Source organism: Ooceraea biroi, chromosome 3, assembly GCF_003672135.1.
Source record: "Ooceraea biroi isolate clonal line C1 chromosome 3, Obir_v5.4, whole genome shotgun sequence".
NCBI classification, from domain to species: domain Eukaryota; kingdom Metazoa; phylum Arthropoda; class Insecta; order Hymenoptera; family Formicidae; genus Ooceraea; species Ooceraea biroi.
The window spans coordinates 417,299-440,496 of NC_039508.1; the positions used below are offsets into that span (position 1 = coordinate 417,299).

The following is a 23,198-nucleotide window of genomic DNA, read 5'->3' on the forward strand; positions in this document are numbered from 1 at the left end:
TTACCGAGCCGTTCGGAATAGTTGCTCGGCCGAAAATCCGCCGCGGGATGAAAAGTTAAAGGGCGCTTTCATCCCGGCGCAGCTTCGCTCGGCGTGACGGGATGGATAATCGATTGGTACTCACCGATGATTATCCTGAGAACCGTATTCCCCGGAGAGTGGTCTCCTCCTTTTCGCTTCCGCTTGTCAAACTCCGATCAGTTCAGGTTTTCGCGTTCTAGAGCACTCGCAGTTGCTTCCTCTCGCACATCGTCCCTTCACCCCCTCGGCCTCCTCTTCCTCCGACTTTACCCAAAGGTATCTCGGCAATTGGGACTGCTTCTCGGCGATTTTCTCGATCGGACGCGACTGACACTGACACAGGATCCCGATCGAAGGGTCGGGAGATCCTTCGCGGATCGGCGACTTTCGCGCGAGAGGGAGCGAGGTGGATCTCGAAAGCTCCGCTTCACACGGAGCGCAGTGGAGAACTGAGCGAAGTGCCGGCCGGTCGAGCAGCCAGGCGGGCTTTTCCGAGAGCGGTTTAACCAATCGCGACTTCTCTCTCTCGCCCTCCCTCCCTCTCTTTCCCTCTCGCGCACAACTCCCCCCTCTGCCGCGTCGCGACGCGGCGGACGCGCCGCTCGCCGGTACCACGACGCGAGGCGTCCCGTCATTGCAACCCCCGGCAGGTGTATCATCCCCCTTGCACCAGCGAATGCGCGATTCGTACCCCATATACCAAGTCTGCAATCGCGGAGGTCAAAAAACTCGATAAAATCGCTATTTTCGAGCGAGCGAGCAGAATCGATTACCTTCCGAGCATTCTGTCGTATCACGATTGATGATCAGCCCTGTTTACCAGTCAATCGACATTTTACGTGTTTTATGGTCAGTGACGATTTTTTTTTTTCGGTGCTATTAGAATGTCCCTTGATCCCTTCGAGGTCCCTGACTCGCCCTCGCAAGCTTCTTGGAAATTTAATTCTCAACTTTCGCGAGCACACCGCTGTGGAGACCCACTGTCTAAATCCGGGATCCCCGCAATCGGAAGCGCCGCAATATCGCCGCGGAAGTTCGACCGCGGTCGTCGTAAAATCACAAGAGGGATTTCTAGGACAACCGGATTCGCTCCCCAGCGAAGTGGGTTAACCAATCGCGAATTTTCTATCTGTGCGACGCGCCCTTCTTTTATCCCTCGTGCGCCCTTATCCGGGACAGCCGTCGCTCTCGGAAAAAGAATCGAACGATTCGTCGCACCTTCCGTCACTTCGTGCGCGCGATCCTCGCACCGGAAATTAAACGTGGAAACAGTACAACGACGGATCTCTACTGGTGTAATGATATTTTCGGTGATACCTACGCTCGAGGATCGTTCGAGCTTCTCTCCGCTACGCCGCAAAGTTTGAAGAAAACCTGAGAGAAGCTCGAAAGAAGATTCGCTCGAGAAAAATACGGAAGAAAAGCGGAGAAAACGAGCGTTCCGTCGCTACGGAATGTCTTCGTCGGATTTCTTGCGGGTTGGACTCTACACGAGCGAGCGGTCGGTTCTCGTACGCGGAATCATAGCTGCCTTTCTAAAAGAAATGTAAATCCTTTTAACAGCCAACGGTTTGGTCTGTTTACCTATGGAATTCAGGCGCACCGGAATTAGGACGGGCAACGTGGGAATGCACGCGTCATGGGGACACGCGCAGCGTCATCATCGAGCGATGCGATTCCTGGGTTCGTTGCCGGATGAACCCGACGTAATCTGGAAAACGAGCTCGGCGATCGCCCGATCAAGATGCCTGATCGAATTCCGCGGGATGGAAATACGAACGGAAGAAACGCGCCGTGAACGAGGCGCTCACGCTCGCTCTGTCACCGGTCGCGATGCAATTTCGCGAAGAAAAAGGAAGAGAAAAGGAAATCCGGAAAAGAAAACACGAAATCAATCGCGCGGATCTGTTTCCGCGGTGCGTTTTACCTCCACGCTGAAACACCGATTTCCGTCGTCTGCGCTTGAGATTGGCCTCACCCGTTCGCGATTGCGATTAGCGACTCGCCCCGACGTTAACCGCGTTTCGCGAAGCCACGACGGCGCAGGAAATCGATGAGTTTCCCACGGGGGTGAACGGGGCGGAATTGAATTATGGACGCTGGGGAGGCGCGCGACGGCGAAGCCGGTACTCTTCGACGCGCGAATTAAGTACATCGCGTTGCTCGCTTATCGGTGTAATTACGCGTCGCGGCGTCTCGCTCCATTTATTCCTTATGCGTGGCATTGCGACTTGCGGCGTCGACGTCGTCGTTATCTCGTCGGCGAGCGATCATCAATTAGACCATTTTTCAGACGCGTCAAAGAGAACCGTGCCCTCTCTATACCGAGAGCGAGTCACTTATTTTATTTTATGAACAGCGTAAGTCCAATCACGTCGTATGTAGACCTTAACAGAACTCTCATGCGGGAGAACGTACAATATTATTCTAAAAGATTTATCTTTTATTCCAAACATTTTTCCAGCGATGTATACACACACACACAGACACACACACACGTGTTGCGAGAGTCTGTCGGAAATATTTTCTCCCTCTGATAGCAAAAAATATTTCCACCCTCGCGTTGCAATATGCAGGATCCTCCCGGTGGAAGCTGGCCGGTATACCTATACATAACTCGCACATCCAGCTGTGAGCCGACTGCTATCACGGACCGCCGTAAAACGTTAAACGGCAAACGCGTCAGCCGGCACGTCTCACGCGTGCAGCGAGAATCTTTTTCCAGCCCTGGCAGCGTCTTTCAATAATGTCGGGGATACCTCCCCCTCGGCTCGGGTCACAACTTTGTCCAGCCGGGATTCGCCGTGGAAACGTGCCGGGATTGGAACAGCGTCCGTCCACCGCGCCAACACCAAGAAATACCGGAAAAGAGGACGAAAACAAAGCTCGCGGAAGCGACTCGTGCGCGCGCGCGCGTGCTACGTGCGAGTTGCCGTCGAGCGAGACGTGATCGAGGCCTCACTTTCGAAGTTGGTGCCTGCAGTCTGTCGAGGCCCATTCTCCTAACGATCGGGCCCCTGTACTTTTACGTTTCTACATGGATGCGTTCCGCGATGCTCGCGACGTGCGGTTTTCATCAGACGGACTGTCCGCATTCAGTGCTTGTTTCTTCGGCTCGAAACGAACTCTTTTGTGAGTGCGGTGACTGGGGATTCAAAGATGTGCCAAGATAATGACTTTTCCCATGATAAGATGTTTTTCTCTCTTTCAATTAGTTCCGCGTGATGGGCGGATCGTAATCAAGAAGGACAAGCGGCGAGGCGATTGAAAATTGCGAGCTCATGTTTATTTCATTCGCATTTCCCTGCAGAGCTCTTCCGTTTCCGGATAGATCCGACCGAGAATGTCAGAGGGAAGTTCGAGCAGCTACATTACGGCTCAGGGTAATTTACCGCGCCTCGAAAACGTCGAACATCATTCCGCACTGGGAGTTGCGGAGCAGTATGATATCGTAGGACTTTCACGCAAGAGCGGTAATTGTTGCGAACTCGATATCTTGCTTGCCAGAAGTTCGATAACCGAGCCATGTTCGCAACAAACATCCCCGGTTTACACCAACAATTAATTCCTTCCGTATGCAAAGCGCACTAAGTCATCAGACAAGTACGTACGTCAGACACAGACTGTTTGTACCATTTCTATTTTGTTTCTGCAATTATAATTATTATAGAATATTATAAAATAAAGAGAAACAATCAAGAGTCGATTGTCTCCCTTGGATCGTATATAAATAACTTATCTAACAACTATCTAAAATTAAACTGTCACTTCTTAGTTTAAGTCTTCATAAAGTCTTCATAAACAGCAATATAATATAAATAATCTTAGAAATAATAGCAATTAGATAATTAGTAATATTACCAACGTCGATATTCTCATTAATAATAATTACAGTAAGTAAATATCATAATTAATAAGTATTAATCAACATTTTCGCACTCGATGCGGCGCGCTGAAGATGGGGCTCATTGATCTCGCGCGTCCTCGCAGCTCGCGTTCGGGATGCACGGAGTAATTAAGACTAGGAAGCACGCGTTACCGACGTAGATGATGATTAATGACACATCAGTCGTATCGCGTTCACGCTACGCGTCTGTTCGCTTTCTAAGTCATCTTCGTCGTGGATACTGACCTCGGAGCATCGTCCGGCAGAAGAGGAACGATTTGCGCGGTACGATTCTCGAATGTATCACGAATGTAAAATGTATCGGCGGCCGGAAGTGGATACACGATTCTCACGCGAGCCGTACTCTAATGCGCGTACGGATTTTACTTTCGTAGGTACACGGCGTTGCTGGTTGGAAATGGGATTATGAGCAAATCCCCCGGTGTGAATCAAGTTTACGGGCCTCCATCCATTAGGCGGATTCGACTAATGGGAGTTAATAAATTGCTATTTATCCGTGGTGCCGTGTGGCAAGGTTTCCTGCCAGGACCACGAGTAGATATACGCGTGCTCTATCCGTGGATTTATCTATCCACTTAATTTTCCATCGCGCGGAAAAAAGGACGCCTGAACGGATATTCTATTAAGATAGTAACATATTATATATCCGGACGACGATACTATACCGATTTATCGATATGAGACGCGCGTGCATAATCAGCAAGAAGTTTATGGCAGCGAGCGTTTATTATGGCAAAATCAAATATACGAGGAATGGCCGGCACAAGCGGGAAACGCGTTTCTTTCATCTCTAGTTGCGAGGATGAAATACATATATTGCGCGTTCCCCTTATGTTCTCGAATACGGTATATTTCGTCCCGGTCCGCGCTGCGAGCCCGCATCGATCCCGGAAATTTGGCTGCGGATTATCGCGGCGAATACAAGTAATAATCCGCCACATATTCTCACGTGTTCCCGACTTCTCCGTGACACTGATCCGACTAACGGAGCAGAAGTGATCGAACATTCGATCTGTATTCCGCCGGGGCCCAACTTTGCTTTCGGACACACGGTCCACCTTTAACACGCGAGTCACGCGTCGCGAAATCTCTCGTAGCCTCGTCGATTTATTTCGCCGGCAGTAATTCGTATTCTTCGCGCAGCATCCTTCTCTCTTTCTCTTTCTCGCTCGCTCTTTCTCTCTCTCTTTCTTTTTAGTTCTCCCGTGAAATCAAAATAGTAATGCTGCTCACCGCACAACGCAAATCGATCTTTAACCCTCTCCACGATCAACCCTCGTACATAACTCACCTGTCACTTCCTACGAACTTTCACTGTATCGTTAGAAGAAACTGGTGCAGGGGAAAGTCGCGCCGATAGCATTTCTTTCTCCGACTTTTTGTTTTTAGTAAGAGATACGATGTTTAACGAATATAAAAACAATCGCATGTTTATCTTCCGAAGCATGTTGCGAAGTAGAAAAAGCTCTGTACACATTTGAGCGGATTGGATCGTTATCTCGAAGTGGAATGAAAAATACCGAATGTTGATTTTTGTGATTTTATCTAAAAATTATGTACATAATAAAATGTTAAATAATATCGCCTTCCTAATTCCACATAAAAAAGAAAGAAAAAACAAGACAGCCTGAGAATAATCTTATATCCGTGTTGCTCATTCGATATGCGCGACCGGTCATCATAATTGAATTTAAATAGAGATTTAAATTCAGTTATTGATATTTTAATTAACACGAGATTTAATATTATGATTATATTATTCCGTACGAATTTCGAACGGTTTGACACGCCAGAATGTCTCCGTAAAAATTAGCTCGATTAAAACAGATAAGTTATGTGGCGGATGTTCATTCATGTTCAAAGGACGACGGGGCTCAGGTAATACTCAGCTATATCGATTTGCGCCGGGCATATCGCCTGTATTGGCACAAACTCTTGCTGAAGGAAACGCGTGCAAGGGGGCGGCGTAACGAGCAAAACCGGTTCTCGATTTTACAGGTGGGCGATCCGATACGTCGCGCTATTCATACGACGAAAATCTAAAATACTTCCTCGCCGGACATTCCTTCGTATGTACGTACGCGTGAAGTAGGTCGTACCGGAAGAAACGAAAGTACGAAAGCGATTTCCACATTAGTCACCCGGCTGATATTGTCGTCGATATATAAATTTCTGATGATATCTGATCGAGGAACTATCACAGAAAAACGACATGATCGAAATAATTCGTGACGCGAGTTTGTACTGGGTAATAGACGCAAAAATAGCACGTTTGAAATAATATTAGATTGTAATATATATATATATTCGTCCCGTTTGTTTAGTATTTTCAATAAAATATGTATTACAATTCAATGTATAAAAGATCTAATTTATTTATCGATAAATATGCCAACCAACGCTGTTGCGCAGTAAAGATAAGCGAAAGCATTGTTTAATGAAACGCGTGTGACCTGAATCCGAGCGCAACTTCGTTGCGCAAACGGAATTAAATGAGAATGAAGTATCGAACATTAATCAAATAACGAGAATTTGACAGCCCTAGATTTATAAATTCAGCGATAATGTCATGATGGCTTGACGACTTCGATGCGAATTATCATACGTGAGACAGACGTAAATATTTGAGGAGCAAGAGAGGAGGAGAGGAGAGAAAGAGACAGTGGGAGACTTTATTAGCTCTTTCTACTCACATCAATGGTTCTTAAAATTGCCGACCACACCTCCGTTAGATTCTTCGACTCGCCTGTTGCACTTTCTCCGGTCATTTGTTTTCCAAAAACGTACGTCATTCGTCGCCGGCACACTTTTTAACGATTAGCCTGGGTCGCGACAATAGCAGCTGCGATACAATGTAGTAGGTTCTGAAAAAATTCGAAGAACGATCGCAAAAAATTATAACAAGTGAAAGAAAGCATCGATGGTTCCACTCGAGGCGGAGCCACTCCGTAAAATAATTGATCACTCAATTCCCGCAGCTTCCCACTTGGGCTAATTAATTTCGCTTGTTTAAACACGCCGCATCTACCACTTATAAATAGCCGGCGAGTTCGTGGTCAGTCCACTCATCGAGTCTCACGAATGTAATTTCCTAGTCGGCAAATACGACCGGTGTAACGGTTGATCGAAGGTCAGCTAATTCGCCGTCTCGACCCGCCGCATTAATGAACGTTAGAGGTAACAACGGCCCGAGTAATACGTCCGGACTGGTCGTGTTAGCTGTATTAAAGACGATGGCCTTCTGTCGATCGATCGATAGTGGACGGAAGGTCCTAAGAAAATATACGCGAAACTATACACGAAAGAGACGAGCGAGCAAGAGACCGCCAGCACTGAAAGCGCGCGCGATAAATCCAGCGTAATGCCGCGCGCGAGACGTGCTTTATTGCTGTGCTAAAGACCTCGACTGACTCTGCCTTTCTTCTGATGAGCCCTTCACATTTAATGGAGCCGCGAACTGCGTGAAGCAGACGTCCGCGCTTAATTCGAGCTGCGGAGTCCATGGCTCGTATTCATTAGTGCTCTGTTTAGTGCCGCATTTATAACTAAAGCTACTATGCGCACCTTTAATCCGAGTGCTTCTTCCTACAACAGAAAATAATGCTGGCATTTGACATTGTTATAAAATAAAAAAATGACAAGATAATCGAACTTTACTTTGAGCAATAAAAATCAGAAGAGCGATAATAAAGCGTATTGTGCAAAATGGATCGTCAAATTTACAAATAACTTTTATATCTCATATGACTGATTCTATAATATATCAAGTAATATGTAAAGTAATATTGTGATATGAGCCAACCCAGTAGAGTACTAAATAAATACCTTCTCGAATAACACGGTGTGGCCAACGCATACACGTCGCATATGGCATGCTGCATACAGTAACGCTGTAATATAATTAGTTGTGCCCGGAACGTGCAAACAAAAGACCGTCAATTGTATATGCAGCGACCGCAAGAAAACTTTATTAACGTCAAGCCATATATATATCGTTCGCGTTCGTACCATACGCCCAAGTAATACGCCACACTCAATTACGTGAGTGCATCGCAAGAGCGACGTGTTCCGTGGGATGCGGGAAATGTCCGAAATACAGCAGCTGCGAAAAATAGCACGGGTTTTTTGCGTAGGTAGTTTATTGAAATCCGTCATGTCGTACAATTAGATTTTCAGCGACGGTGTTAAACTGCGCTGCGTTAAACACTTATTCGAAAATAAATATATCATCCATATCTCGCGAAAAATACTCGCTGAAGAGTTATCCACAGTTCCCCATGGTCCTCCGTATCCAGCACTCAAATATAGCTTCGAGCAGTCAGGTAGAGATTCCTGAGCGTTTTATATACAGTCTAGAGAAGATATCCATCGAAAAAAGATTCTAGTATTTCGAAATAGTATTCCCTCATTTTAGTAACGCCTCGCCTGGGAGAAACTACTTGAAATCATTTCCTCTACATCACTGATTAATTCATTCATTGTAACTGCAATGCGCGATTGATTTGATATGGTACCATAAGCTTGGTCTTGGTCTCAGATATAACTTTGCGCGTGTATACATATAAGTGACGAAACTCTCGCTGTAACAATTGACTATTTACAATTGAAACAATTTCTCTAATACATATTTTTTCCTCTCCTGCGATGATAACGTATAATTATAACATATAAATAATCAATAAATCACATAAGGTTGCATTTGTTCCTTAGTATTCCTAAAAATCTATCAATCAGGTTTTTGTGTGTCGAATGTACGCTATAAAAAATAAATTACTAAATGCCATACGTTTGGATATATTGATTAAATATCTAGAGATCATTTAAATGCTCGTAGATCAGGTATTTGAAATTTTGCTGATGCTGGTGCACTCAGTATATACTGATTGACAAAACAAAGCAAACAGAATCACAGATATCATGTATATATATAGGTTGCTCAATGTTCTACTGCGACAATCCTTTTTCCATATAATATACACATAGCCATAAATATTGACTGAAATGCTAAGCCTAATATTATCTCTTTATATTACATCGACATGGCCTTTTGATATAATCCCATTCTAAAATATAAATATTGTTCGAGATTCAATCACATTTCTAACAACCAACGAAAAGAGATATCTCACGAATGCGTGATAAATTGGTATATAGAGTCTCTTAAGTCACTTGCATAAAATAAGTACAACATACCCTGTTTACAGTTCATACATTCGTAGTCACGATCACGTATAAAAGATACAAATTAGAAATCAATTCCAAATTATCTGTGCGTTTACGAGACAAATAATAATTATATCCTGCCGAAGAAAAATCTTATGTCTCAGGTCAATCTGATTTTCTAAATAAGATACTTTCAGAAAATTCTCAAGATCAACGTTGTGCGATGGGATAAACAAATGGAAGCATATAAGTTATACCAACAGCAACAGATAATCGAGGTAATCCGAATCTATCAAGGTATATAATCTACGAAATAAATTATTAGGACGGCTCGACATCCAATTACGTTATTACACAGACTCCAACTAAATCGGAATGCATTGAAATGCGCAGTCTGCAAAGTCCGGATCTTACGAATAGAAATTTCTCTATGGTAAAATAAAATCGATCTATCATCGTGCCAAACGACACGAGGCATTACAGCGTAGATGCCTCTATGTCGGGAATATTCCTCAATTCTTGTTTCCAGTAGTAGTACGGTGGTCCTGTGCTGAAACAATACTTCTGCTTCAACGGAGCGTCATTCTCCACGTAATACATGATGTACATGTTGCACATCTCGTCCTCGTTCGTTTTGCCTATATAAGTTACCCTGTCGCGGGTATTTTTCATCGTGCAACGTGCCGCGAGCGTATCACCGTACGTTATCGGCACTCTGTGAGTCACGGGATAGAACATCTGAGGGGTCAACGGATCCCTCTTACCGAGCTCGATCCACTCGTCATTCGGCTTTATTACATAGCCGGACACCACTTTCCCCAGCGAGTGAGTGTGCGTCCTGTACGCAAACGGATGAATAGTCTTATTCTCCATTATTCGACAGGCGGACTCCATGTGCACCGTACTTCTAGGTGTAATGAAGCCGCCCGTTCCCAGCAGAAGGACACCGGCCAGCTTGTTTAGCGGATGCGTCGTGTAATGCAGAAATACACCCGAGTCGTCGGTACTACCGTCCCTGAACCGATGGATGTGCCCGTAATGTACCTGCAGGACTATATACTGTATGGGAGAGTCACCACCGACCTTAAAGCCCACGCCGTTTGGTAGATCCAACTTGGGAGCATCCCTCGCCCACGCATAGATGATCTATCAAACAAACAATTTCTTTCATTCTGAGCACCTACAGCGCGTATGAAACATTTATTCTGTGTAACAGTAATTTCAGTAGTTACCTGAGTTCCTTCGCTACAGGGAGGCGCTATGTTACGCTTGTTCCCAGGATTCGCCATCTCTCCGCAGTTCCAGACTGGCTTTGCGCTACCCGGCTTGGTGCAGCCGTAGATGAGCATGTGATGAGCCGTTTCCATCGTCGCATTCGGCTCGAAGCCAGTAATGTAATAGTCGCTCGCAAAGTCTACCCTAACTGGGGTGCATAGGTAGAGGTCGGGCTGCAAACGAGGCGTGACAGTTGATTACGAGAGAACCGTCAATTTTTTAAGTTCGTCAAACGTTTAAATCTCTGTCAACGAGCGTTACTTTCGTGGACTGCGAGAACCATATGTCAGAGCAGAGTCGTCAGATGCTCGACGCAACTGTCACTCCGAGAACAAGAGAATTGCAATACTCACCGTGTTCGGTCTCACGTTCGGCATGAGCAGCGAGTACTCCTCGCTCCTGTAACAATGCGTGAATTTGAAGAAAATCGCGAACACGAGACAATACGTCAACGCACATTTCTCCCACATCTTTGAACACCGTATACTCCGCAAGTCTATCCTTATCAATACTATTATCATAGTACATAGAATAGTGTAGGTATCATCGGCACCTTTCACACCGGTGTTGCTAAACCAGAACGTGCATGTGTGAAATAAGTAAGTTGCTCAGTAACGCAACTCTGTACTTCTCCTTGCTTTTTTAATTCTTTTTTCCATTAGCATTGCATTTGAATCGCAAATATCTAAAACCTCTATTTTATCATTAAATTTATAATATAAGAATAAAATTTCTTCTAACTTATCTTTGAAATACACAATATATTCAAGGCTAATGCTACGGCTGATTCGCTATTGAGTTATACTACCTCGCTTTCGAGGCGGAGGCTCGCAGCGGACATTCTTGAAACTAATCTTTAAACAGCGCACTCGTGACGCAAGCTATGACGTCAATGGAGGATGAATAACACTTTTATCCAACGACATAATAAAACCGATTTTAGAATCTTATTCTTATTTATGTACATATATATTTTTATTTCTTTACACATGTCTTTGGACGGAATTGCAATGATGCTTCCCGATTGACTTGTTGTCAAAACACTTTGGAATCTTATATCAAAACTTTAATTCTAATCGTTCTACATCAATTATATTAACGTTCCTTATAGTACGTTGTTTTATGATATGCGATATCGTAACTAGAAAACTGGTGTCTCGAGAATATTGGTTCACCGGTGCAATTGACGTATGTGTAAATAAAATCGTAGGCATTGCATCATATAGTGACGTACGTCGATTTCACGAATTTTGTAAGAAAGTTAAACAAATTGGACTCCCTGCGATGTTAACACAAATTATCTCTTGTTGATGAATATATCGCGAATTTGGTCCGTCAGCCACTCAATTGCCGGTTGTAGGCCTTCGCCGGTCAACGCGTTCGTCGCCCGGATGTGCCAAGGCTTGTTTTGGATCCGCTCAAGCCCCAGACCAGCGACCAGCTTTACGGTTGTTAAAGAATCTGGCAGGTCCATCTTGTTCGCCAGGAAGAGGATGGGTATCTTGCGTCCTGAAACATTATAGTAAAGGCATTTTGATGTTAAAGCACGAATCTGGAGCTTTAATTTTCAGCCATATATAGCTCGCTTTATAATTGATAACTTGATTTTTAATTTCATAGTTTTTGAATTAAAAAATCTTTTTTATTTTCAAATGAATTTTTGACGTTTTATTTTATTAAACACTTGCAATAAAAATAACGTATGTACCTGCCACGTCCGGATGTTGCAGCAGCATGTCCAACTCTTCTTTCACAACAACTAGTCGGAGTTTATCGCTGCTGTCGATTATGAAGATAATTCCGTGGCAATCTTTATAATAGTGCTCCCACAGTGATCTGTGACGATCGTGACCCGACATATCGAACGCGGTAAAACTAACATTCTTAACTGAAACAAACATTCTTGTTACATATTATATATTTCATTCAATTAACAATAATAGAGAAATAATAATTGGACATAGACAATTTCACATAAAAACGTTTGATTTTAATTGTTCCGCGCACGAAAGTTATCTTGCGAATTCGCGGCAACGACAATGCGCCATCTGGCCGACGAGACCGATATCAGGAGTGAAAATATTTGAGAGCCATCATAACGATCTTTGGCGCGGGTTTGTTTAAAACTATGATATTTGCTATTGTTGCAAGTGGTCAGTGGTCCCTCTAAGAAAAAATGCAAACGCGTAATTCTTCCAGGAGCGACAACACCAGTGTGAAACCAGTGGTAAATGAAGGTGCACAATTCGTTCGTCAGATATCCTAACCCTGACAGATAATTCGGGATACACGGGAGTGTAACGGATTTATTGCATTTTCAGGCGCAACCTCCACGGAGAAGGAGAAATTGCTGCGAGAGATACAGGAGCTGGAGAGCATAGTCAAGCAGTGCGAATGGAATCTCGAGACGACACGTTTCAGAGACGTGGAGAAGCGTGCGACCGAATTGCTAAGCTCGAAGACCATCCCGCGTCGCAGTAAAATCCCGAACGTCGAGGTTGACCTACAGAATGATCTGTACAGATTCGCCGGCCTTCAGTGCGCTCAGTATCGAAGGCAGGAGCTCATATTTAACTTCAACTCGATGAAGGAACAGTGGGAGGACAGCATCTATGCGCTACAAATCTTCCTCAAGAATGGGAAAGCCAGTTTGGGAAAATGGGTGATGCCAATGTCCATCGACATGAATCACCTGTTGACCCAGACGCCCATCGACGACATGAAGAACTTAACTAGCTTCTTAAAGAACTGCAAGCATAACATCGATTGCTACGGGGTGCGGCAAGAACAATTTTTATCACTAAAAGTATGTTTGTGTGTTACAGAAATGAAGATATGTAAACCCATTTTCTAATTGTTGCACAAATTGTTGAGACGTGACGTTTGTTTCAGGAACGTCTTTCGCGCATGAAGTACTGTGTTCTGCAGTCCAACTTGGGATACACGCAAATCACTTTAGAACTATGTGGCGTGTACGACAGTGAAGACGACAAATACATAAACCTAGTGATTTGCATAATGTATCATTCTGATAGAGCACGACCACATAAGATTGAAGTTGACACCACGGACAAGGACAAGTTAAGCGATGACTTAAGACAGAGATTGAAGACGAGCTTGAAGGGATTTAAAATATTAGATCTACACACCGCGTTCGATAAAGTACTAATGGAAGACAATTCTGCATTTACATGGATAAGAACCGACGACAGTGACGACAGTCCAATGGAACTAACTGTACGAAATTTTTCTACAAAAATCTAATTATGAAATATGTAAGTGGCAAAAACATATTTTAACATTTCATTTCATTTCAGGATGTTAGCAGTTCTGAGGAAGAAGGCTTCCTCGCCCAAGTAAATTCGAATCGAAAAAAGTCACTGAGAAAAGCTGGAAAGACAAAACGAGAAAAGAGAAAACAGGAGTTGCAGAAGAAATGGAACGAGCGGAAAAAAAGGAAAGCTCCTCTAAAAAGTATTGGGGCAGATGAGGAAGAAGATGAAGTGGATAGTCGTCCAAAAGCAAAGATATCCCGCACTGAAAGTCCACTCCCGCGAATTCCAAAGAAGAATGAGAAGGAGAAGGTCGTCGCATCACCCTCGAGGCAACAGAAGAAAATTGCTAAAAATCTAGCAGAAGACACAACGCCTTTGATGAACCCTAAAGTTAGATTGAAACAGATAAAATTAAATTTCCAAACCAAACAAGCCACAAATTCTGATAGTGTGGATACAAATCCTCTATTCCAATTGAACCTACGCAAGAAGCTCGACACTAAGCAACTCAAGACAGCCAAACTAATCACTAGTACTCCAATAAGTAAGAATCATAAAAGAATCCCATCATCGTCTAGCCTATCGATCGACAGTATCCCACATATTAAACCGACAAAAGAGATTGCGAATAAATTGAATGACTCCAGAAACACTAATAAATTGAACAGCTCCAGAAGGAGTAACAGATTATCGGATTCCAAGGACACTGGTAAAATGAATGACTCTAGGAACACCAACAGACTGGATGACTCCAGAAACAATAACAGATTAAAAGATCCCAAGAACACTAATAAATTAGATGACTCCAATAGCACTACTAAATTGAAAGAGTCAAAGAAGAGTAATCTTCCAAAAAATAAGAATACTTTAAAGAAGACTAATAAATCGGTGCAAAGTAAGAGTAAATCCAACAGTAAGAGGATTACTGTCAGATCCACATTACGTTCAAACGTTCCGAAGACAAATCAGCATCCCATGAGAAGTGGTGGAAAGTTAAAAAAATAAAATGAGCGTGGAGTTAAAGTGTTTCAGTTAAAGTGTTGAAATAAAGCTTAAATATCGTGAAAACATAAAGTATTTATATTTTTTGTGCAGTTTATACGTATACATTGTATCGTGGAATTATTAAATTTCGATCGCATCGCATTTTAACTTGCATCTCATTGTACAACGAACAGTGCTACGAAGTGGAAATAGTCGCAGGTGCAATAACATACACACGAGGACAGCATTAAAAGCGATCGAGTCTCACATCTTTGGCATATTTCATCAATAGCTGCTCGCTATTTATTTAACTTACATGCGAATTTCTCGACATTAAACCCGACAGTGGGCACTATGTCTATGCAACGGTCATCCTCGCGTTTGAAATTATTTATGACCGTCGACTTACCACTGTTGTTAAGGCCCACTACTAAAACGTTTACTTCTTTTTTCCTAAGACCTAAAAGATTCGCTAAACGATCGAATAACCCCATTTTCTCTTGTCGCTGCGGTCTTGGCCACCCTCACGTATATCGAACATCAATAACCATCCCCCATTTGTGTTACGGGTCAGCAGGAGCACTGATAACAGCAAGTAAGAGTGGGGTAAAGCTGCAACCCCTATACAATCATCTATTCTCTATACATTAAATTCGTGTTAGGATCAAAGTTGAGAGGTGGAACTCGTGTTGTGTATAATAAAATTTTTTTGTTACTTTCTTGCATTTTGAATTTCAAAAAAATAGATATGAGATACACTTGACTGTAGAAAGAAAAGGAAGAATAAAATTCTATTCGATAGTACAATTATCGAACAGACTGTGGGAATCTTTGGAAACAGTGCTGCCACTCTGAAACCGGAAACTCTATAGTTCTATACATCCGTCTGAGTTGCAACATGTGAGGTATCATGTGTATACGTGATTCTTGAATATAAAGATACGCGAGTTACTTACAATTACTGTCATTGCGCGATATTAAATTCTCTACGTACAATTAGTTCCAGCAGTAACAAATAAATAAGTCAAAATGGTAAGTCAAAAGTGCGTAGGAAATTCGTGAATTTACTGAACACTCATAGGTTAGGAGAAACAACATAATGCATAATAACACAATACAATTTTAGCCGAAGGGAAAAACGAGAAAGTTCATCGACAAAAAGAATTCCGTCACCTTTCATTTGGTTCACCGTTCGCAAAAAGATCCATTAGTGGCGGACGAAACGGCGCCGCAGAGAGTGCTCGTGCCAGCTGCCGATACTCAGGCAACTAAAATTGAGAAGAAGACAGCGCCCGATAACGCGAAGCGTAAAGAAGAGCAGCAAAAATATGGCATCTACTTCGACGACGATTACGACTACCTGCAACATCTCAGAGACGTTAATACACTATCGGTCGAGTGGCAACGTGTCGAGAACACAAACTCCAAGCGCGACAAGGATGACAAGGAGACGAAGATCAGCCTGCCATCCTCGGTGTTCGCTTCAAACGTCGAGGAGAAAGTCGGTATGCTGAATAAAGCTGCACCAGTCACCGGGCCACAATTGGATCTTGATCCAGATCTGGTCGCCGCAATGGACGAGGATTTTGACTACGATGATCCTGAAAATCAGTTGGAAGACAATTTCATGGAACTAGCCAATGTGGAAGGTGATGAGAGCGACGGCTCCGACAGGGAATACGGTAAACTTTTTATTACGATTATGTGCGAGCAACATTTTACATTCAATCTGAACTGCATGACTTTCCATTCTCCAGAATATGAATTGAACGAATCGGGCAATGAATATGACGGATCAGACACTTCCTCTGACGGCCACATGGCTTTATCTGACGAAGAGGCGGACGAAGTGGGCAGCTTAAACGGACCTCAGTACACGTTCAAAGATGAAGAAACGAAATCGCGATTCACGGAGTATTCCATGAGCAGCAGCGTGATGAGAAGGAACCAGCAGCTCGCACTGCTGGACGATAAATTTGAGAAGGTTTACAGCTCTATTTTTCAAGACGGTGACAACGTCATTATCCGGATCCACTAATCAGTTTTCCTTATTATTGCAATCGCGCAGATGTACGCTGCGTATGACGAGAATGAAATCGGTGCTTTAGACTGCGATGAGATAGAAGGATACGTCGCACACGACTCGGATATTCTCTTACAATACGCTAAGGAATTTGAGAAAAAGCAGACGGAGGACGTAAGTGTAACGAGCCAAAGTGCAATTAAAAGGTGTATTATTTTTTTGTATCTTTATTACTTGCAGACGGATAATATTACGGAACTCATGAAAGACCGAATGAAAATTGTGGAGAAGGACTGTTCGGAAAGCGAAGACGATTTAGAAAAGCTCGTTGTCGATGCTCGTGAGAGAGACAAATGGGATTGTGAGAGTATTCTTAGCACGTACAGCAACATTTACAACCATCCTAAATTAATCTCAGAGCCTCCCAAGGTAAAATATTGATTAATCTTATGAGTATTATTTACTCATTAACGTAATATACATAAAATTTAATAATAATACTTTTATTCAATTAATACGTTAATTTTTCTTGTTTAACAGCAACCGAAGAAGATCGAAATTGATCGGAAAACCGGTATTCCAAAACATGTGTTAGGCAACACTGGAAAATTAACGGCTGCAGCGTTAGCGCAATTTGACTCGGAGAATAATGCTTCAAAGGGTGCACAATCGGTAGCAGAAAGCAGGAAATCTACTTTAAGTATTTTAAGCATAAGGCCTAAAGGAGAAACTCCTGAGGAGAGAAGAGAAAGGAAACAATTACTCAAAGATTACAGAAAAGTATGCAGTTTTATTACATATTCGAGAACCCAGAGTTTTACGTATTAAATAATTTCTGCAATTTTAGGAAAGGAGGATAGAACGGAAGGCAAACACCGAGGCGTTTAAGGAAGAGAAGAAGCGCCAAGAGAAGATTAGATTAAACAATAGGCAAAATATTCAAGGAAATCGTATACTTTAAATTCTTCCGTGGAAACAATAAAGTTTCTAATCAAGAAATGCATTTTTAGATGCAAATTCTTCAATTCTGTGTATAAAAAAAAGTACGCATTGTTGTGTCGTTAAGAGCATTACTTGCAAATATATAAAAATATAAGTTAAGTATATCTATATTGTACAAACGATCTTACTAAATCATGATTTTTCTATATATTAAAAATATGTGTACGTAATTTGTAAAGCACAATTATGTCCCTTACGTATCGCTTTCAGTCTCAATTAAATCTTTCCAATTACATCAAATCAATCCAAAAACTGAAGAATAAAGAAAAAAAGAACTAAAAAGAATCAACGCCGCACATATCGCATTCAAAGTTTCACTCAATCTATCGAATCGCCAGCCATTCGCCAATGGGATTCCGCGGAATCGCGATTCCGCAGTCACGCGACAAGTTCGAAATTAGCCGAGAATCGCGCGTCACGAAAACATTTTCTTATCAACCGCAGGAATCTGACGGCCTGACGAAATTCGCTCGCGCATTCGATTATTTTTGTGTTATTCGATATTCCGGGGAATCGTCCGGGTGAACCGAGCGTCGATGAGATCCTGGGAGCAGCCGCGGCGCGGAACGACCACGTGAGCGAGCACGGGACGCGGAGCGCCGTGCGCTAAAGGCGGGGCAGAGGGCGGAAGCTCCCAAGTCATATGATCGATTCGTGATAGCTCGCCGTTCTCTACTCGCTCGTCGCAAAGATGGCCAGCCAGACGCAGGGTATCCAGCAGCTTCTGGCCGCTGAGAAGCGCGCTGCGGAGAAGGTCTCGGACGCCAGGAAACGTGAGTGCGCCCGTCGTGCGCGAGAACGCGCCGAAAATACTCGCGCGAGGGAATATCCGCGGCGCGGCCGTTCTCGCTGTCACGCGATCCCGGGCCACCGACTGCGGGTTGCCGCGACGATGCTGCTCTTTCTCTGCTTCTGAGAACGACGCGTACGACGAATTCTCGATACTACTCTCGGATCTGCCTTGTCGCGAGCTGCGAGATTGAGTTTTAACTGCAGCACCCGTTGACACGCGAGGTTACGTTGGTTCGGACGAGGGACAGTCTTGGCTAACCTGCGCGTCCACTGTTTCCCGTGATTCGCGATCGCGCTCAGCAAGTTTTCCGTGAATTTGTATAGTTTATTGACTGCTGACAGCTTTGCTCGGTGGAGCTCGAATTCCCCTTCGTTTCCCTTTGAAGGATTCATTATATATGTCTGTTACATGCTCAAAGTTTGACAGAACTGCTGCAATTGAATGTGCCAATTTAAAGAAATAACGTTAAGATTGAGAATTAAGATGAAAGAGCTAAGTCGAGATGTAATATTTTATAACATGAAGCTTTTTGACAGACTCTTGGAAACATGTCGTATCATGATCTAACACGTTCGTAGGTAAAGCACGTCGTCTAAAACAGGCCAAGGAGGAAGCTCAGGATGAGATCGAGAAGTATCGACAGGAGCGAGAAAGGCAATTCCGCGAATTTGAGGCCAAGGTAAAATGATTTCCCTTTCTTCATGTTCACATTCCACCTGATCTCGATACTTAATAATCATCGCACTTGCGCTGCTGCAGCATATGGGTTCCAAGGAGGACGTAGCTGCGCGTATCGAGGCGGACACGCGACTCAAGATAGAAGACATGAATCAGGCCGTTTCTGTGCACAAAAGTACAGTGAGTACCATGCTAGGAATTTAATTGATAGAACGTCAAAGACAAAACGTCAGTGAGAAATTGCAATCCTTACTCTCTCTGTGCAACATAGGTCATGCTTAAAATCCTGGACTTGGTGTACGATATCAAGCCGGAACTGCACGGCAATTACCGCATTGAGGTCTAAGGATCACAAGAATTGCGTCTAACAGCTATCTATAAATATGGTACATCTTACGCTATAAATGTACATTGGATATTACCGTTCACTTGTATTGTATCTCTTAATATGTATTTATCGCTGTTATATCATGTAACATGTTATGTTTTATTGAAGGAACTGTACACAATGTAACTGTGTAGGCAGCGATACTCAAACTAACATTGCTAGAATCTTTCTTTCCCCCGCAGTTGCTACACGACAATAAATGTAACCGTACTGTTATTATCGCTGAGCTTTTCACCGGCACGTATTCGGGCAGTTTGAGAATTGCTGTAATGTAGTTGCATCGTGCACAAGGAGTAATACACTAAAACGGAGTACCAGGTCGGTCCGGTGCGCCAAGGCCTAGGCGCATCGGGACGACGTACGTACGCACGGTTGTTAAGATTTAGATACGGCTAGCGCCGAAGGCTATCTAGGGTGGTGGTAACGAATTTTATGTCGTTAAATGTATGTCATTAGATGTCATTCCATGATTCTGTCGCATCGAGGACGCGAAACGTAACGAGATTCTCTCCTACAGCCTCTCGCGGTTCACGGACAAGCTCCCAGTCGACGGTGAACCACGCGACGATGTAGCAACATTTTAATTTTCTCGCTCCTTTATCTTTTAAAGCCTGTTGATATTACGAAGTGGATAGCTTCACATATCTATATCCCGTCTCTGTAAGCTGGTTGGTTGTCTGTACGATATTAGTGTCGAAAATATAAAGGAAAAGAAGAGGACAAAACCCAAAACGTTGTTTTCACTCTGCCAATATTCTCCACTTCATCTTTTATTAAATAGAACTTTTTTATTAGCTATATGTATGTAAGGGGATTCACTGCGTTGATACATCTTTCTATTCGATTGTATAAGTGTCACGCAATTGATTAATGTCGTTCGCGCGATTATTCCTTTCGACAATAATATGGAACTGTCAATGAAACGATTAATTTTTAAAGGAATATACAAGACATTGAAAAACAAGCTAACTGAACGCGATCAGCAATATTGACTGAGCTTCGTTGATTTTTCATGACTTACGTAATTTCCAATTCGATTCAGATCAATGATCATCAAGTCATGTGATCCGGCATCACACGTTTTATAGTATCATCAAAAGATTCAGGACTCTCGCGCTTTTCCTACAATACTATTACCCGACATGAAGTTGATACGTCACTGGCATGTGCGTGCATGCGCGCTGCAGCGGTCGGCGGTGGGGGCAATCAGCTGTGCGGTGCGCGCACCTAACCTTCCCCTCATTCGGCGCGTTGCGTTCGTGAGTGACGGTGCGCGTTCCGTTCGCGTGTGTGCGAGCATCCGTGAGTCCCGTCTGACGTTGTAGAGAGTCGCGTCGCTAGCGCCACTCGATAGAGCGGCCGGAAAGCGATTCGATTTCGCGAACCAAGCCGCGGCGGCGAAGTGCGGTGTCAGTGCGTGTGCCATTCCGCGCCGAGAAATGGAAGCCGACGAGTCGTGTACGGTCCCCGATACGAGAACGAGCACGTTGCCGACGTCGTGTGCAGTCGCGCACAGGTCCGTCGCAGTGACAGCTGTGCACGTACGTCGCTTTTGAAGTTTGTTATGACAAAGAACGCACTACCGGCCACGACCGGTCGCCGACCAGCCGCGTACTCGGTGGAGAGATCGTCGTCGTCGTTGTCGTCGTCAGCGTTATTGTTGTCGTCGTCACGGTCGCCGTTGTCATCGTCGTTGTAAACGTGCGATTGAAAGTGTTGGTTCTCCCGTTCCCCGTTCCCGTCGTGACGAGGAGCTGCTGAACAACAGCGAGGGTTTTCGGTGAGGTGGATTCGAGGTCGTCGCGGGAACAACGAGCGCGAAGATGTGGTGCCTCGTCAGTCAAGCCAATTCCGTCATCCTCGAGGTGCAGGTCGACCCGAAGGCGATCGGCCAGGAGTGTCTCGAAAAGGTGAGTGTGCATGCCGTTATTCTTGTTGACAACGTGCGTAATTTATCGGAACCCGCGACACAACGTTAAACGTGGCAATAATGTAAACACCTGAATAAGGCCATCGAAAACACGCGTTTCGTGCGTGATACAGAACGATAGTTATCGTCGCGTTCCTCCCACATTTCCACATCGTACAGTCTTACGCTCGTGATGTTACGTCGAGCGAATCAGTTTGCCGCTGAAAACAATTATGAATTATTTATCTCGGCGCAAACAAGTATTGTGCATCAATCAGATCAGAAATGTGCGTGACATTGCTGCGAGGGAATATTTAATTTCAGGCAGATGCTTTTTCCAATTGAAATTGATCGTGTACAAGGCCTCGGGCTCGAACGTTAGATCGCACGTCGATAAACATGTCATAATGCCATTAATTTAGCTGGAACTTTTATTTTTTATATATCTTTGGCTGTTGGAAAAAATCCGGATCATAATTACGGCCTTTTTTTTCGAGGAGGAGGAAAAGGAGAATCGTACCGCGTATATTTTCCACAGCGTTCTCAAAGCGCGATTAGCTAAAATCCATTCAAGTAGCCTGTGCATAAAGTTAAACTATTTCTCCGTGCTTGTCGGTGCGAGCCCGGATGATTCATCGTGCAAACTCCTCGCCTGGAGAACTTCCAGGCGTGATTCAAGTCGGGACAATCCCGGCGCGCTGCAACCCGAAGGGAGTGCATCCACGGTGTTGTGCAACACGCGATGCAGCAGCAAGACTCGGCGATTTTGCGCGAAAGCGCATAACGACCGGCATAATGGCGATTCGCGTTTTCCACGTCGCAATTCTGCGCGCTTCCAATCCACGAGAAGGGGGCCCCATTTGCCGCGCGATTCTCCCGCGAGTACTACCGTTCGCTCGCAGAGAACGACGTGTGGATTACGGTGCTTCGGATTTTACATAATGACCCGTCGCTCCTGACGAGCGTGAAATCGCGCGCGCTCGTTAATTGCATCTTTTCCTCACTCGATTTCTATACGAATTCGCGCCCAGATCAGATCGATATCGTTGAATCGATCTTTACGGCGATTCGGATTGACGTCGAGTAACGATCTAAGAAGGAAAGTTTCGCGCGAAGTTTACCTTTGACGCCGCGGGCGTTCTCGGTTTTGGCAACGAGGAACTTGGGATTCTCGCTGCTCGCGAGATTCGCAGTTCTCCTTTTTCACAGCTTCGCCTTTCCTTTCTCTCTCCTTCCCTTCCTACGTTACTGTCTAAAACGCGACTTCACGCAAAGTAACGTACCGTAGATTCGGCCGTTTTTACGTTAATTTGGAAAGTTGGATAACTTTTGGTAACTACGTTCTGTAACGTAGAGGCTGGTATATCAATAGCGTTACACTGGATTCAAGCTGGTTCCAGGAAGATTTCGAAAAATCTTAACCATCGAGAGCACAATTGGAACGCGTTGGACGTTGGCTTGTCTCATATTCTTATCCGAACGCAGTTGTTCAAAGGTCGATCGCAGATGGATTTATCGGCTCTTTCTGTTTGCCAAGATCTGTATCGATAAATTTGTTAAAAGTTTCTCACTCTCTTGCTGCTTTGTCACTCTTTTATGAACATGAATAAACACATACGTTATCTTATAAATATGTAATATTTTAATGTGCTCATATTGATTCGGGCATTAAATAATATAATAGCACGTGTAAAGGTTTTTATGTTCGAGATGAGAATATGATAAATCTCATTTAAAATGTCGATTCGTTTTTTATTTTAATATCTGACGTACCAGTCTC

At 43.9% G+C, this 23,198-nt stretch overlaps 7 protein-coding genes and 1 long non-coding RNA gene across 9 annotated transcripts in view; 4 read left to right on the top strand and 4 right to left on the bottom strand.

The window, feature by feature from the left end:
* LOC105277441 (mucin-2) overlaps nucleotides 1-491 on the bottom strand; it is a 40,513-nt gene extending 40,022 nt beyond the window's left edge. The window contains exon 1 of the mRNA XM_011335795.2: nucleotides 125-491. The gene's annotated coding sequence lies outside the window, so the exon portion shown is untranslated. The remainder of the gene's footprint in view (nucleotides 1-124) is intronic.
* A 7,558-nt stretch (nucleotides 492-8,049) lies between these two features.
* On the bottom strand, nucleotides 8,050-10,902 carry LOC105277440 (peptidylglycine alpha-hydroxylating monooxygenase). The gene is made up of 3 exons (XM_026968241.1): nucleotides 10,720-10,902; nucleotides 10,324-10,539; nucleotides 8,050-10,237 (listed from the first exon to the last, which is right to left on the bottom strand). The coding sequence occupies exons 1-3, from the start codon at nucleotides 10,885-10,887 to the stop codon at nucleotides 9,569-9,571; spliced, it is 1,053 nt and encodes a 350-aa protein (XP_026824042.1). The 5' UTR covers nucleotides 10,888-10,902; the 3' UTR covers nucleotides 8,050-9,568.
* A 401-nt stretch (nucleotides 10,903-11,303) lies between these two features.
* On the bottom strand, nucleotides 11,304-15,377 carry LOC105277439 (ADP-ribosylation factor-like protein 6). Of its 2 annotated transcripts, none has more exons than XM_011335793.3 (3): nucleotides 15,035-15,377; nucleotides 12,075-12,254; nucleotides 11,304-11,875 (listed from the first exon to the last, which is right to left on the bottom strand). In XM_011335793.3, exons 1-3 carry the CDS (start codon nucleotides 15,117-15,119, stop codon nucleotides 11,664-11,666), a joined length of 477 nt encoding a protein of 158 aa, XP_011334095.1. In that variant the 5' UTR covers nucleotides 15,120-15,377; the 3' UTR covers nucleotides 11,304-11,663. The 2 variants fall into 2 exon arrangements, with proteins under 2 accessions (XP_011334095.1, XP_011334094.1); XM_011335792.3 differs by having other exon boundaries at nucleotides 14,942-15,377.
* Nucleotides 12,267-14,788, top strand: LOC105277438 (stress response protein NST1). The gene is made up of 4 exons (XM_011335790.2): nucleotides 12,267-12,603; nucleotides 12,688-13,172; nucleotides 13,259-13,603; nucleotides 13,684-14,788. The coding sequence occupies exons 1-4, from the start codon at nucleotides 12,543-12,545 to the stop codon at nucleotides 14,644-14,646; spliced, it is 1,854 nt and encodes a 617-aa protein (XP_011334092.1). The 5' UTR covers nucleotides 12,267-12,542; the 3' UTR covers nucleotides 14,647-14,788.
* Nucleotides 15,378-15,505: 128 nt separating the features above from the next.
* LOC105277437 (protein LTV1 homolog) lies at nucleotides 15,506-17,820 on the top strand. The gene is made up of 7 exons (XM_011335789.3): nucleotides 15,506-15,657; nucleotides 15,752-16,307; nucleotides 16,383-16,609; nucleotides 16,694-16,822; nucleotides 16,889-17,077; nucleotides 17,189-17,428; nucleotides 17,496-17,820. The coding sequence occupies exons 1-7, from the start codon at nucleotides 15,655-15,657 to the stop codon at nucleotides 17,607-17,609; spliced, it is 1,458 nt and encodes a 485-aa protein (XP_011334091.1). The 5' UTR covers nucleotides 15,506-15,654; the 3' UTR covers nucleotides 17,610-17,820.
* Nucleotides 17,821-18,268: 448 nt separating this feature from the next.
* LOC105277432 (V-type proton ATPase subunit G) lies at nucleotides 18,269-20,237 on the top strand. Its single transcript, XM_011335787.3, has 4 exons — nucleotides 18,269-18,423; nucleotides 19,022-19,122; nucleotides 19,203-19,301; nucleotides 19,393-20,237. The coding sequence occupies exons 1-4, from the start codon at nucleotides 18,342-18,344 to the stop codon at nucleotides 19,465-19,467; spliced, it is 357 nt and encodes a 118-aa protein (XP_011334089.1). The 5' UTR covers nucleotides 18,269-18,341; the 3' UTR covers nucleotides 19,468-20,237.
* Nucleotides 19,980-20,683, bottom strand: LOC105277433. Its single transcript, XR_893614.3, has 2 exons — nucleotides 20,531-20,683; nucleotides 19,980-20,420 (listed from the first exon to the last, which is right to left on the bottom strand). It is a non-coding gene; the product is annotated as an uncharacterized LOC105277433 (long non-coding RNA).
* Nucleotides 20,684-20,960: 277 nt separating this feature from the next.
* Nucleotides 20,961-23,198, top strand: part of LOC105277436 (E3 ubiquitin-protein ligase MYLIP) — a 146,619-nt gene continuing 144,381 nt past the window's right edge. The window contains exon 1 of the mRNA XM_011335788.3: nucleotides 20,961-21,419. Within this exon, the coding sequence (XP_011334090.1) occupies nucleotides 21,333-21,419 (87 nt within the window). The 5' untranslated portion in view covers nucleotides 20,961-21,332. The remainder of the gene's footprint in view (nucleotides 21,420-23,198) is intronic.

Excerpts from the sequence above, each read along its gene's own strand:
- LOC105277440 (XM_026968241.1), bottom strand. The coding sequence starts at position 10,887 with ATGATAATAGTATTGATAAGGATAGACTTGCGGAGTATACGGTGTTCA. Across the intron at positions 10,540-10,719 it reads CGAACGTGAGACCGAACACG|CCCGACCTCTACCTATGCAC; the intron begins GTGAGTATTGCA and ends CCTCGTTTGCAG. Across the intron at positions 10,238-10,323 it reads CCTGTAGCGAAGGAACTCAG|ATCATCTATGCGTGGGCGAG; the intron begins GTAACTACTGAA and ends TTTGTTTGATAG.
- LOC105277438 (XM_011335790.2), top strand. The coding sequence starts at position 12,543 with ATGCAAACGCGTAATTCTTCCAGGAGCGACAACACCAGTGTGAAACCA. Across the intron at positions 12,604-12,687 it reads GAAACCAGTGGTAAATGAAG|GCGCAACCTCCACGGAGAAG; the intron begins GTGCACAATTCG and ends TTGCATTTTCAG. Across the intron at positions 13,173-13,258 it reads AACAATTTTTATCACTAAAA|GAACGTCTTTCGCGCATGAA; the intron begins GTATGTTTGTGT and ends CGTTTGTTTCAG.
- LOC105277439 (XM_011335792.3), bottom strand. The coding sequence starts at position 15,119 with ATGGGGTTATTCGATCGTTTAGCGAATCTTTTAGGTCTTAGGAAAAAA. Across the intron at positions 12,255-14,941 it reads TAATGTCGAGAAATTCGCAT|TTAAGAATGTTAGTTTTACC; the intron begins GTAAGTTAAATA and ends TGTTTGTTTCAG. Across the intron at positions 11,876-12,074 it reads GCAACATCCGGACGTGGCAG|GACGCAAGATACCCATCCTC; the intron begins GTACATACGTTA and ends ATAATGTTTCAG.
- LOC105277437 (XM_011335789.3), top strand. Across the intron at positions 16,308-16,382 it reads CGGCTCCGACAGGGAATACG|AATATGAATTGAACGAATCG; the intron begins GTAAACTTTTTA and ends TCCATTCTCCAG. Across the intron at positions 17,429-17,495 it reads TACTCAAAGATTACAGAAAA|GAAAGGAGGATAGAACGGAA; the intron begins GTATGCAGTTTT and ends CTGCAATTTTAG.
- LOC105277432 (XM_011335787.3), top strand. The coding sequence starts at position 18,342 with ATGGCCAGCCAGACGCAGGGTATCCAGCAGCTTCTGGCCGCTGAGAAG. Across the intron at positions 18,424-19,021 it reads GGTCTCGGACGCCAGGAAAC|GTAAAGCACGTCGTCTAAAA; the intron begins GTGAGTGCGCCC and ends ACACGTTCGTAG. Across the intron at positions 19,123-19,202 it reads TCCGCGAATTTGAGGCCAAG|CATATGGGTTCCAAGGAGGA; the intron begins GTAAAATGATTT and ends GCGCTGCTGCAG.